Source organism: Pseudonaja textilis, chromosome 4, assembly GCF_049901715.1.
Source record: "Pseudonaja textilis isolate UNSWEBS1 chromosome 4, rPseTex1.2, whole genome shotgun sequence".
NCBI classification, from domain to species: Eukaryota; Metazoa; Chordata; class Lepidosauria; order Squamata; family Elapidae; genus Pseudonaja; species Pseudonaja textilis.
In genome coordinates this window covers 25,892,318-25,906,238 of record NC_141993.1, presented here as the reverse complement: position 1 = coordinate 25,906,238, position 13,921 = coordinate 25,892,318, and the positions used below count along the sequence as shown (strand labels likewise).

The window sequence follows — 13,921 nt, the reverse complement described above, 5'->3', positions numbered from 1 at the left end:
ATATTAAAAAAAGAACAGTGAGTGAAAGAACCTGTCATAGAAGAACCTTCCTCCCCTCATTCCCCAACCTGTTTTTAAATGCTATAATTGTATTGCTTTGCTTGAATAAGGATTTTGGTGTTAGTGGCTTCAATCCACCATCTTTTATAGAATTAGCTATATATATCTTTACAAAGCTACACATGATTGAAATTAGGAATACATTAAGCAATGCAGATGGACCCTCAGTGGGAAAACTTTTATCTTGCTGAGGAAGGGTTCATCTAGCTTGAGTGGAAACTTTGAAAACAATGTTTTTTGCCCATGTATGGAAGCGCCTGTTATTAAATAGATTGCCATTGCTCTGACACTTAGAAACAGGACTTCGTTTTGTTCTTGGGTTGCAAGTTCCAGGGAAAGAAAGCAAATTTTGAAGATCTGCAAACAGATAGAATATATTAGAGTAGGCAGCATGGAATCTTTGCATGCTAATTTATTTATGTATATCTGTGTGTCGGATGAAGTCTTCATTTGTGGGATCCTCCTCCCTCAATTTACAAAGACCTGCCTCTCTGAAACTGACTTCCATTGGCTTCTGGTGATCAGGAATAGGCCTGCTTTGAAATTTGCTCTAAGACCTAAAAGATGAAAGAGACTCAAGAATCAAATGTTGAGTAAAAAACAAGTGAAAGGGTCCCTTGGTAATTTTTATTTTTTGTTTAAAATACTGGATTGGATTTTGCTTTGTTTGGAAGAAACAAAATGTCAACTCATAAAGCATTTTGTATACATGTTTTATAGTTGACATGTTGTTTCTACTTTTTCGAACTGGATCGGGTGGGTCAGCTTTTTCACTTTGATCCCCAGTTTCAGGACCGTGGTATCAGGCTCTAGTGCAGCCTGAATCTATTAGGGCTTGGAAAGTCCCCTGAATTCCTGTTTTTGGGGTCGTGAGCCGTATTGGGAAGAAAAAAGGGAGAACCGGTCCACTCACCATCGGGCCATTTTCACCCTCGTCATTGCTGTCATAAGAATCCGGCAACTGATCTTTTTTTAGTTTTGGGAATGTGGCTTGAAGCTCATGATTTAATTGGAGTTACTGCCGGAATCCTGATACAATAAATTGAAAAGATGCTACATTTCCTCTCTTTGTCAGAAATTCAGCTGATCCTTGTGAGAAAATATCTTATGGGAGACTCTCAAAAATTCTAAAGGAATTTGCAAAGTTATCATGAAAAAAATCTGCTTTAGGTATATATCAGTACCTAGCCTGAAAAAACTAGAGATGATTTACATAAGAGAGATATTTTGTAAAGAAATGTGTCATGCAAGCCACAAATTGATTATGTATAATAGCAAGAAGTGAAATATTTCAATTGCGTAACCGTAGTTACACTTGGACAGACATTACTGGTATAACCATTGCTTAGAGTCAGCTAAATCTTAGGAGCACAGAATATTAATTAATTAATTCATATGAATAATAGTGCACCAACAAAATACCATCATGTCCTTCAATGTAAAAGCAAAAACAACTAGTAGCAAAGCCTTATACTAGAACCTCAAACACCATTATACATATGATTTGTGATTCATTACCAGCACATAATTTAAAGGATTCCTATCTCCAGAAAATAATAGAAATTTGGAAGAATAATAGCAATAATTTTGCTTTGAGGTAGCCATCCGATAATGCAAATGAAGGAATTTCTGTCTACCTCAAGTGATTTATTGACCATATTTGCCAAATGATCAGACCTCGGAAAGATAAACATATGATAATATTAAATAATTTCATAACCATTCTCAGATTCAGACTGTAATACCAAGAAGAGAACAAATAAACACATTCATTTTAGAAAAAGGAAAAAGAAGACAGAAAAGGAAACTTAAAAAAGGAAAAGCAAAACTAGGAAGTGTGGACCTAAGTTGAATTATAAAAATCTTCATAAACTTTTGTTGGAAGCAAGCAGTAAAGTTTTTTAGTAAAAAAATCTAAAAAGTCCTCAAATATGAAGATGGGTAAATAAAATGCTTAATAAAGAAGTAAGGTTTGTAAAAAGATTAAAATGTCTAATTAATGCTGACAATACATCCAATAAATGATCAAAATTAACTTTAAAAGCCTTTGCTCTTTTGAGGGGAAAGACAGAAGATGTCCCACGTAGCAGATATCATTCGCAACTTGTGAAAGCCAAACTTATATTTATTAACTTTTCAAAACCCAGGGGCTGATGTTTGTAGGTGGAATGAAGATGTTATTTTGTGTAGCTACTTCATACATTTAAGCATCATTTGCATGAGCCTCTGTGGCGCAGTGGTTAGAGTGCAGTGCTGCAAGCGACTTCTGCAGCCAGCTGCCTATAATTTGGCAGTTCAAATCCCACCAGGCTCAAGGTTGACTCAGCCTTCCATCCTTCCGGGGTAGGTAAAATTAGGACACAAATTGTTGAGGGCAATATACTGACTCTTTAAACTGCTTAGAAAGGGCTATGAAGCACTATAAAGCGGTCTATAAGTCATTGCTATTTAGTCCTCTTAGATTCACTGCAGATGATAATTTGCATTATAATGGTGTTACAACAAGTGCGTTAAGAACTTTTGGTGATGGCTATCAGTGTAAGAACAGTATTTCCTTCTGACAAAGAGTTTGGAGTAAGTAGATATTACATTTGTACTTTTGTAATTACTTTTCTAATTCTTTTAGATACATTTAATTTCTATAATTCAATAATTCATAGGAATTTTTTTTTTACCTGAAGAAAGCATTTTAGTAAATTGTCTTCTGTGAAATAAAATGGTATTATAACCAAATCGTTTTGGGAAAAAGAAGAGCTGCAACATCAACAGAGAGTTATCAACTTTAACTCCCTCCCAACCCTAAAAGGTCTGAGAACAGAAGGAAATGACCCCCAAAAGACTCATGCCTACTGTAACGTGAAAGAAACTGAGATAAAAGCAACGTTAGCATTACTGGCCAAAACCTCCCTTAATGCAATCAATCTATTGAAAAGGCAGCGAAGACCCTATAACTGTGATGGAGAAGGGTAGTAGTGGAGATTAATCCATTGAATCTATGTGAAAATAATTTAAATAGCCCCACTTTTCAAGGGACAGAGCCTCTTACTTTATTAAAGATACGGGAACCACAACCACTTTCAAATAGCTCTCCATAATCACTTCAAATATAATTTAGTCTGTAGGATACCTACAGTTGCCTCCTGATTTTAGAAGACAATTCAATATAATTAAACCAAACATGTTTGGATGAAGTTATTTTACACTTTAACCTGATCTCCAAATCCAGTTCTGGTCAGGAAATAATTTGCACTAAAAAAAACGACCCCATGTGCCAAACTAAACTGAGTCTATTAAAATACATAAGTTATAAATGCAATTTGTCTTCCTAGATTTATAATTGGAAAGAAAATCTCACATAACAAATTACAATTAAGCTGTGAACTTCATGTTCACATCCAGATTTGGAATGCAGCATAATGGAATGCTCAAACTGCTGATAAGACTTCTTCATAGCTATTAAAATCCCATGGCATAGTATGTTTGTAAAAAAACTTGGATCCCAGAAAATCATACTGACATAATTTATTTACCAGGATTTCGATTGTGAATTATTTGACCATGGAAATTATATTCAATGGCTGCTCTTTAGAGGTGGGTCTGTGTGTCTGTTTTGTTAAATAGGAAATGGAATCGGGACAGCTCGGATAAATCTGGATTTTGATCACTCCCTTCTGATAGAGAAATTGATGATAATAAATGACCCATACTACTAAATGTTTACATGCCTACTAGAAGTGCCAAATTTCAAATCAGGACTAGGTTTGCAATGGATGTATTAAAATATAAATTTCTGGTGGATATTATGATAATGGTTATGAGATTTTCATTTAACAATAGATGAAATTCTGTTACATCTATTATTTTTTATTACACGTTCCATTCCATTTTTTGATAACGGCAATTCTTCAGACCCTCTCCCTAGAATTGGCAAAAAACAGTTGTGATCCCTATATGTGCACGCATGCATGCACGCGCGCGCGCACACACACACACACACACAAAAGCTGGATACCCGTGCTTCATGATGGAACTTTGTGATCGGGCTATGCAGGAGAAATTCAGTTCACAACACATTGGCTCAGTGGTGGTCGGTGATTGAAACATATAAGGGAATATCACTCCCGCCACCTGAGTCCGGAAGCAGTTCCATAGGTAGAAGGTGTAGACATTTTGGTGAGGTACTGTAAGGATTAATATGCATTTCTGTCCATACTCCAATAGAACTAAAATAACCTGCCAGAGTTTTAATTCCATTGTTCTGTTTCAGCTTCTGCTTGTGAGGAATTTTTGGAACCCTCTTGTAAGGAAAATTATTCTGGTTTGAATCACACAAAATTAAATAATGAATTAATTTAAACAAGGAGACTCTATTATGGAGGCTGGCAAATTATGCTTGGGTGGCTGCTAAACAGAGAAATGATTTTTATTCTTAACTTTTTATGCTTGCTCTACAAATAATGCTATCTATGTTTTACTCGTTTTTTATATACTTTAATAATAGTAGGTCATCATTTTAGCTTACTCGACCCATTTACTCAATAAACAGATTGAACTGAATTGATAGACAAAGCCTTGGTTCATCAGATAGTATTGAATTGCATTTCTCTGCCATCCCTAATCATTGTTTAGGTTAAATGTGATAGATGAGAACTTGAAAATTTCTTCCTTTTGGGGAGAGCTAGCTGATGAAAGAAATAAAAGAAAATAAAGTGTGGTCCAGGTATTAGAAATATAAAAACAAAGTCCATTTAATGTGGATTGATTTTCAGGGCTTTTTTAGAAAGTAAAAGTCATCCTAATATCAACAAAGGCCTTAATGCAGTTCTCAAAATGTTTTTCAAGTGCTAAATTAATAGAACTTATACAAGGCTCTAAAGTGCTTCAGAATTAAACATGAAACATCCCAGAGAATACATATATTTAGACAATAAGCAAGTTGAAGAAATCAGTTACAGGAAGAAACAGGGGAAGCTGAAGTGCTTTACGACTACAATGATTTACTTAACAACCATGGGAAAAATGGTCCTAAAATCGAATGTGACTTATTTAACAACCATCTTGCTTAGCAACAGAAATTCTGATTCAAGTTGTGGATGTAGGTCGAGGATTGCCTGTATTCCACTATAGCTTGGGCTATGTTAGTTTGAAGTGGCCTTATGGATGCATGATTTCCATGTAAAAATATCCTGGAGGATTTGGATAACTAGCTTATGAATGTGAAAAATAGAAGCATATTTTCTATTCAGTTTTCCAAATTATGATACTGTGTCTCCTTTGCCTATTAGATAGTCTGATTGTATTGCTTTTTCATGTTCTCTCTGAACTCTTGCAAGTTTCAGAAAAATTTGAGGAATAAAGGCTAGAACTATAACCCAGAGAAGAACTGGAAGGATCTATGGGCTATGTATAGTAAAGTCAAAATCTGTCCCACTAACCAAATACAGTCCTATTGAGAAAAGGAAACCACAATGAAAAGGTTTTGGACAGACATTAATTTTCTGCTGCTCAGTATGAAATAATTAGAAATAATTCTACTTTAAAGTTATCAACCTGCTTTTAAATAATTTATGCTAAGGATTTCGTGATGTGAATTATGTTTAGGGCAAATACTGCCTCTTTGGAGAAATGCTTGGTAGTGAATAGTTGGCACTGCAAGAGTTACAAATCTAGCTTTCCTTTATATATTCTTGTAATTTTGCCTCTTTTTATATGCAAGCTTCAAGTGGTCTCCACACACCTACACCATCTAGGCACTTGAAGATTATCTAATTGAATTTAATTGATACTGAAATTGAAGAATACAGAAATTCTTACCAGATATTCTTCTGTTTAGAAAACCTAAGGCAAATATACACTGTTGAATTACTAAGAAACATCTGAACCTGTAAAAATCAAATGAAATTTAGGGCAGAATGCAAATTTCTCTTCCGAGTCCTTCAGATATACAGGGAAATACAAGCATAACTTTTCAAACATATTTTAAGTTTCAGATAAGTATTTGGCTTAAAAATGAAAACTCAGAAAAATAAACACTAGTTAAGTACAGAAGTCAGCAAGCTTTGGTATGTCCCATCCTGGGCTCTCGATGCAGCATGGAGGAGAATGGGCGTTGGTAGAAGTTACCATGAACGCCCTTTCTATCTATGCTGCGAGAGAGCCCAGCCCCTCCCTTGATTCGTCCGGAGAGGGTAAGTCATATTTCTGTATTCATTTGTGCTTTCAGAGACACCTTTCAATCTGTCAAGTATCTTTGCCAAAGCTGGGGTCTCTTCCGTGGGCTGGCTTTTATATCTTAGTACAGACTCAGCTAAATGACATAATAGGAAGGAGTCAACCCATCCTGGGCTCTCTCGCAGCATAGATAGAAAGGGCGTTCAAGGTAACTTCTACCAACGCCCATTTTAAGTAGATATACAGGTAGTCCTCAACTTATGAACACAATTGAGCCCAAAATTTAAGTTGCAAAGTGAAATTTGTTAGGTGAGTTTTGCTCACTTTGGGGGAGAGGGAAACCGGGCAGCACAAATGGTGGTTCAGCATGCACACGCGTCTCAACTTATGCAAGCTGGGACGCATGTGCATATGCACACAGCTCAACTTGCACAAGTTGAGGTGTGCATGTGTCTGCATGTGTGCTGGCCTGCTGCTTGTACAAGTCGAGCTGCATGCACATGCATGCGCTCTGGCCTGCCAATTGCACGGCCCAGGTAGTTGGGTACCCCTGCTGCAGAACATTGCATGCCAAAACAACCAGACACAGGGTCATTTTTTTACCTTGTGCGCTCACTCTGCTGAACACCTAATTCTCACAGTGCTATCCAATGTCTGTGTGAATTTACCCATATAATATAGCTGTAGTATTATTATTCATTATTTATTCTTATTATTATCTTCCTTCTCCCTCTTATTAGCATTATTACAGCGGTGCCTCAGTTCTCACCATTAATTGGTTCTGGGACGTGCAGTGGGTACCAAAAAGGATGAGTACCAAACAGATTTTGCTCATAAGAAATATGTAGTGAGACACAAGGTAGCCAACATCAACAAGTTCTAGCTTGTGCATTGAGTACCAAACAAATGATGAGTATTGGGTCAAAATTTTGCATCAAAATACATTGAGAACCAAATTCCATGGGTTTCAAAGCATTTGAGTACTACTAAGGTACCACTGTATTGTTATGATGATTATCATTACTCTCTGTTGCTTTGCATGTACACCAAGAGTTTCTGCACTGGAGGACAGATTTGTTGTGTGTTTAATTACACTTGGCCAAGTAAAGTTTTCAATTCATATCCTTAGTGCAATTGTAGGCGTTTAAATCAGAAGTAAGCTCCATTGAATATATTGGCTCAGTGCCATATTCAGCTGTATACCAGGTTGTAGATAAATATTTTGGGATAAAGGGATAAAAATGAAATACAAAATACTGAAACACACATCCCTTAAACATTAGACTCTAGAAGGGAATGTACTTTAGTTATCTTTCTCTGACCTAAATTTAACGGAACCTCCTTTACCATGTAGAAACCAGATACTATTTTTTTTTAAAAAAAGGTAAGAGGTACATTCTTTAGAGACAGTTGGAGAAATCCCTGTGTTTTGGAGACAGGTGCCTTGTTGTCTCCTTTCATGATTGCAAGCTACTGTCTCCTCCTTCTGCAAACAAGTTTCTTTTTGCAGCAGTAGTTAAGAAAAACGAAATGCAAGAAAGCAAGAGCCATCAACTTCATAGGTTACATAATATTAATATTTTGAAAAGTGTAGCAATTTGAAATCACTTTTGTTATCCAAATATTTTGAGAAAAGAGTAGAAAATAAAACTTAGGCCAGCCCAAGAGATATTCTGGGAATGATAAATATAAATTTAGGAAATAAAATTGTGAAATGCACTTCAAGAATGCTGCACCATACTTAAATGTGGGGCAATCTGAATAAATTCAGCCTCCAAATAAACTTTTGTGGCATAGTTACCATTACAGAATTATAATCTTCCCCTTTTGCTATTACTACAGTTTGATATTTTTAATGTAAACAGTTCTGATATAAATATAGTGAATAACACTGTATTAATTAGAAATATACATTTTGGAACTTTTTTGTTTTTTCATCTTAAAGCTCCCCCTTCCTAATTAAAGGTAATACAGCAAAAGCCCTGGAAAAACATGGAACAGTTAAAAATGGAAAATATTTGAACCCTCTGTAAAATCCCATAACTGAAACTATGCTATACAAATACACGTTCCATAGTTAAAACCAGCTCCGGGTTTCTCCTTCACTTCTGCTTTCCCAAATACAATGACAAAAGGAGAATTAAAAAAGAGGTAGGCTCAGCACAAGAAATGAGATAAGTCAGTCTCCTCTATTGGGAATATTCCCAATATTGTCTGTGAGGCTACATATTGATAGTGAAGTAAGCCTGCTCAGTGTTTCTGTGGTCCGGTAAAGATGCTCTATTTTGAGCAAGTGCAGCATTTTCATTTTAAGGCCTAATGGCTAAGTTACCAGGTTAAGGCACCCTACAGTAGATGTCATTGAGGGCTGCATCAGGGTTGTGTTTGACCTTGGGGAGTCGGGATGGGCGTGGCCAGCTCAATGTCACTCATGTGTAAGGTGCCTGTGGTAGCCTATGCACTCTGCCAGTGAAAATGGGCTCTGTTTCTGGCTGGGATGGCCTGCTGCCACCTTTTGCTAGCAAAAACAGCTTGCGAGGATTGCACGTGGACCTCCCGAATTCCGCTTTCACTGACAGAGGCACCATGGGCCGGTCCTTTGATGTTTTCAGGGTGACCCTAAGGCCAGATCTAAGCGACCCTAAGGCCAGATCTGAGCACCCCGCAGACCAGATCCAGCCTGGGTTCTAATCCTGCCTTAGGCATGAAGGCTGGTTGGGTGACTTTCGGCCAGTCGCTCTCTCAGCCTGACTCATCTCTCAAGGTTGTTATTGTGGGGAAAATAGGGGGAGGAAGTAACACCGGTCCTCAACATATGACCACAACTGAGCCCAAAATTTCTGTTGTTAAGTGAGATGTATTAAGTGAGTTTTGTCCCATTTTACCACCTTTTGTTGCCACAGTTGTTAAGTGAATCAATGCTGTTAAATTAGTAACATGATTAAGTGAACCTGGCTTCCCCATTGACTTTGCTTGTCAGAAAGTCCCAAAAGAAGATCACATGACCCCAGGGACACTGCAACCATCATAAATATGAGCCAGTTACCAAGTGTTGGAATTCTGATCATGTGACCGTGGGGGTGCTGCAATGGTTGTAAGTGTGGAAAACGTCATAAGTCACTTTTTTCAGTGCCGTTGTAACTTCAAACAGTCACTTAACGAACTGTTCAAGGACTACCTTTCTTCGTCTCCTTGAGTTATTTATAAATATAATAAAGTTGAGGAATGAATGAATGAATGCAATTCTTTGATTTATACCAATCTTTCCTGAACTATATGTTTATACACATTACGGACTACTATATTAGAGAAGCAATTCTTTTCTTTTCCAGAATGGGTATGCAGTTCATGGCTTCATCATTGGACAGTGAACCGTATATTTACAAAATCATTGAAAATCTGAAGTTTGCTCTTAGCTCTGGTTAAGACCTCAACTGGATACTAGGTTTTTTTTTTTTAAAACAAAAATTAATCGGGAAATCTTTATAACCATGTTTTTGAGTAAGGAAAAAAGTTACAAGTGTTTGAAACAATGGGATCATATTTTCTCTCCTGGAATTATTTTTTTTCAGTCCATACTGAGGTGCCATTTGATTTTGTGCTCCTGAGCCACAAGACTAAAATAAATATTATAAACAATTTAACATTCATAAAATATGGGGTGCTTTTTGTACATATAACATTCTTCCAGATCAGTTTCCAAATCTGGTCTTCATAGTGTAGTTACTCCATCTCTCTATATTAACTTGTAATAAAGCAAATATAATGAGTTTGTATCCTGACCAAATAACTCATTTAATGTTGTGTAACATGAAGAACATGTGCTTTTGGCGTTTACTCATGCCGGCCATATGACCACGGAGATGTCTTCAGACAGCGCTCGCTCTTTGGCTTTGTAACGGAGATGAGCACAGTCCCTTAGAGCCAGAAATGACTAGCATGTATGTGCACAGGGAACTTTTACCTTTACCTTTAACATGAAGAAAAAAATGTATGTGCGAGGGGATATATGACTTCCTGGGCCTCAGGGAAGCCTCCTGGGAACAAAAATGGCCTCCCAGGAAGCTTCCCTGAGGCCTAGGAGGCAAAAAAAAAAAGGAGTTGGGTGTGTGTGCTGCGCACACAATAAAAAGAAGCCACGCCCACCCAGTCACATGGCCATGCCCATCTAGCCACTCCCACCCCTGCTGTGGTGACATTATGGGTAATAAATGTTCTCCTTTGGCATATTAAGTAATGAAGTTTGAGGTTTAGCCAACTTTTTTATCCTTCCTTTTCTCTTTTGCTACATTTAATTGTATTCCTGATGAAGCGTTCTGGAGAAATGTAAAGCTTGTACATTGGAATCTCTGGAGTGATCTGTAACAAGGATATACCTTTCATATGGATTTTGGAAAAATTCTTGGATGATTTTTGACAAAGATGCTTTAGTAGTATATTTTCATAAAGAAAACTAGAGGGTATTTTAAAATGAATGTGTTTATATTAAATTTAATTAAAATTATGATCCTCTGTTGTGGGAGAGTTTTATCTGGTATTTAGAATTCTGTTTTAATGTTAAGATCTTTAGAGGCATACATGTTCAATAAGAGCTCATGTATCCCCTACCTATTGTTAACATCTAACTACCGTAGCTATTGAAAAATGCAGATTGAATGATGCTAAATTCAACTTCCCAGGCGTTGGTTCCCAGGATCCTTCTGCTAAAACAATTTACCTGTTTTGCCATAAATCACAATAAGCTATTGTTAAAATATGATTGACTAGATTTGTGCAACATGTTGTTAAGCCATATCCAAGGAAGTCACCGTATACTTTTGTATAATGTGTAAAACTAGCCTATATGAAGCCTTTTTAAAGTCCTTTTACAATTTATTTTCTCTTCTGCAGTAGAAAGCTCTCGGCAGCCATGTCACGCATCTTCATTTTTTCTGACACTTCAGTACTCTTTATTTATAATGTCTTGATTATTTCCAGAAGAGTTTCTCTATACATGCCTCCTAGTGCTAATAATCCATTCTGGAACCTTTCCTTAACAGTTTATTTTCCCAATAAGAAAAAATGAACTGTAATGCTGGAGGGGTTGGGTAAGGGGGAATAGAGGGAAGACACATGGATGACAGTCTTTATCTGGAGTCCAAAATTATGTAAGTATCACAGCATAATGGAAGTCAGTGAAAGCCTTGTATGAAAGCTTCCCGAAAGAGCACTTTCTTTCTTTTTTAAAATATTTATTTATTCAACATTTATGAAATTAAAAACATACATTCACATTTTACAGCATTGTCTAAGCAGTAGATACACTTGTACTTTTATTCTGATAGCGTGTTATACAGTGTCATAATAACTCCTTCATCATTTTAAAGTCTATATATGCATACATATAGTTTATTTACATTTAATTACACGTCACCCTTATTTTTCCAGATCATCAGATACCACCTTTTCTTTATCCAGTCATACCAGATATCCACTGTCTTGCTTATCTTTTAACAACTTAGTTAGTCTATCCATCTCGGCACATTCATGTACCTTATTGATTATCGTATTTTCCGAAGGGGTCATAGCCAATTTCCAATTTTGAGCAAAACTTAGTCTAGCTGCTGTTATAATATGAAGAATCAGATATTGGTGCTTCCTATTCATATTTAGTTCTATCATGCCTAATAAAAACATTTCTGGTTTGAATTTTACTCTCTCTTTTGTTATTTCCTCTATCCATATTCTAATTTTTTGCTAATATTTTCGTGCATGGGGACACGTCCCCCACATGTGGAAATGTGTTCCTTGATTATAATTACATTTCCAACACTTGGGTAAGCACTTTTTTTCTTTTATGCTTGAAGAATGAATAAATTCAACCCAGAACTGAAGTTTGTTCACTCCAATATTGTTTTTCAGCTCTTCGGGTCAACACAAGGAGCTGAAGATTTTTTGGACTGTTTTCCCCATCCAGTGAAGATTTTGTTAACGCCATGCCACCATGCAAGTTGCATGACCCTCTATCTTCAAAGAGCTCCTGAGTACCGGGCTACTTTAAGTAGAACTTCTCTTTCAGACTTTGTCAGTGGAGCCTTACTCGAAGCTACTACATCTCTGGGAGCAAGAAGTGGCACCTTAAGCATTTCAGGAGGATCAACTGGAAAGACCATGTTAAAAGGTAAGGAAGGAAGCTATATAATTTCTGGTGATCCTGCTTGTGAAATCTTTGTGTGGAATCTTTTTCCAAAGAGCCATAGGTGAGCCAAATGGTGTGTATGTGTGTGCGTGCATGCACACGTGTGTGGATAGGGCAGAAGCAACCTAGAATTAGGGAGAAATTTCCTGACACTTAGAACAATTAATCAGTGGAACAACTTGCCTCCAGAAATTATGACTGCTCCAACATTAGAAGTTTTTAAGAAGAGATTGGAGAACCATTTTTCTGAAATGGTATGGGGGTTTCCTGCCTGAAGAGAGAGTTGGACCTAGAAGCCCCGCAAGGTCTCTTCTAACTCCATTGTTGTTGTTATGGTTATTGTGGTATGTATGTGTGTGTATGTATATGCACGCGCACATACTCATACTCATACTCATACGCGCTCACACACATACCAGGGACGTGGTGGCTTGGTGGCTAAGACGCTTAGCTTGTCGATCAGAAAGGTCAGCAGTTTGGCGGTTTGAATCCCTAGGGTCGCATAACGGAATGAGCTCCTGTTACTTGTCCCAGCTTCTGCTAAGCTAGCAGTTCGAAAGCATGTAAAAATGCAAGTAGAAAAATAGGAACCTCTTTGGTGGGAAGGTAACAGCATTCATGCACCTTCGGTGTTTAGTCATGCCGGCCACATGACCACTTTGAACAGTGCTGGCTCTTTGGCTTTGTAACGGAGATGAGCACTGCCCCCTAGAGCTGGAAATGACTAGCACATATGTGCGAGGCGAACATTTACACACACACACATAATGTGTGTGTGTATATATACATACATTATACACACACACACACAGAGAAGCATATATATTGTACATATATACATATCCTTACATAGAAACCTACACATGCACATATACACACATATAGCCAAAATTTTAGAGTTCAAATGTTCGATATTTTAAAAGTTTTCCATACCTACTATTTTTTTAAAAACCCAGAGCCTCTGATTTTTATCTTCAGATTTTTATCTTCACAACATTTTTAACTGATAATTACCAGATTAAGATTGCCCATAAGTAGATGTATAGTGATATAACATTTTCTTACTAAAATGATCAAAATATAAATACAGAATTTGCAGATTGTGATCAAGCTGACATAATTAGCATCTATTCATTAGGTCTGGGAAGTTCACATGGTGTTCTAGGAGAAAGTTACTTTTATTTTCTTTTGTATCTTTAGGTTCTATAGCTAAAACGATTAATCACATCATGTGATTACTTTAAAAGAATTTTTTAAAAATAATTCCTTTTCCTAGATATGCCATTCCACCAGGGATGGTAAAGTTCAATGTCTATAGATGTATTATTTTATGGAGTCTCTCAAATTTCATGCTTTTAAGAATGTTAACCGCTTCAGATTATAATGTCTCAAAGCGCTGGGTGAAGATACTTCAGTGGATTTTTATTGAAGTTTCTAGTGAAGTAAGATTCCATGTCAAAGTGGTTCTTAATGAAATGGAATTAAAGTACACTCCTCATTGTTTTGGATAAA

General features: G+C 36.8%; 1 protein-coding gene across 11 annotated transcripts in view; it reads left to right on the top strand.

The window, feature by feature from the left end:
* Nucleotides 1-13,921, top strand: part of PLCE1 (phospholipase C epsilon 1) — a 154,138-nt gene that overhangs the window by 44,946 nt on the left and 95,271 nt on the right. For all 11 annotated transcript variants that reach the window (XM_087932426.1, XM_026710495.2, XM_087932428.1 and 8 more), the window contains one exon: nucleotides 12,133-12,391. In XM_087932426.1, coding sequence (XP_087788552.1) covers nucleotides 12,133-12,391 — 259 coding nt within the window. The remainder of the gene's footprint in view (nucleotides 1-12,132; nucleotides 12,392-13,921) is intronic.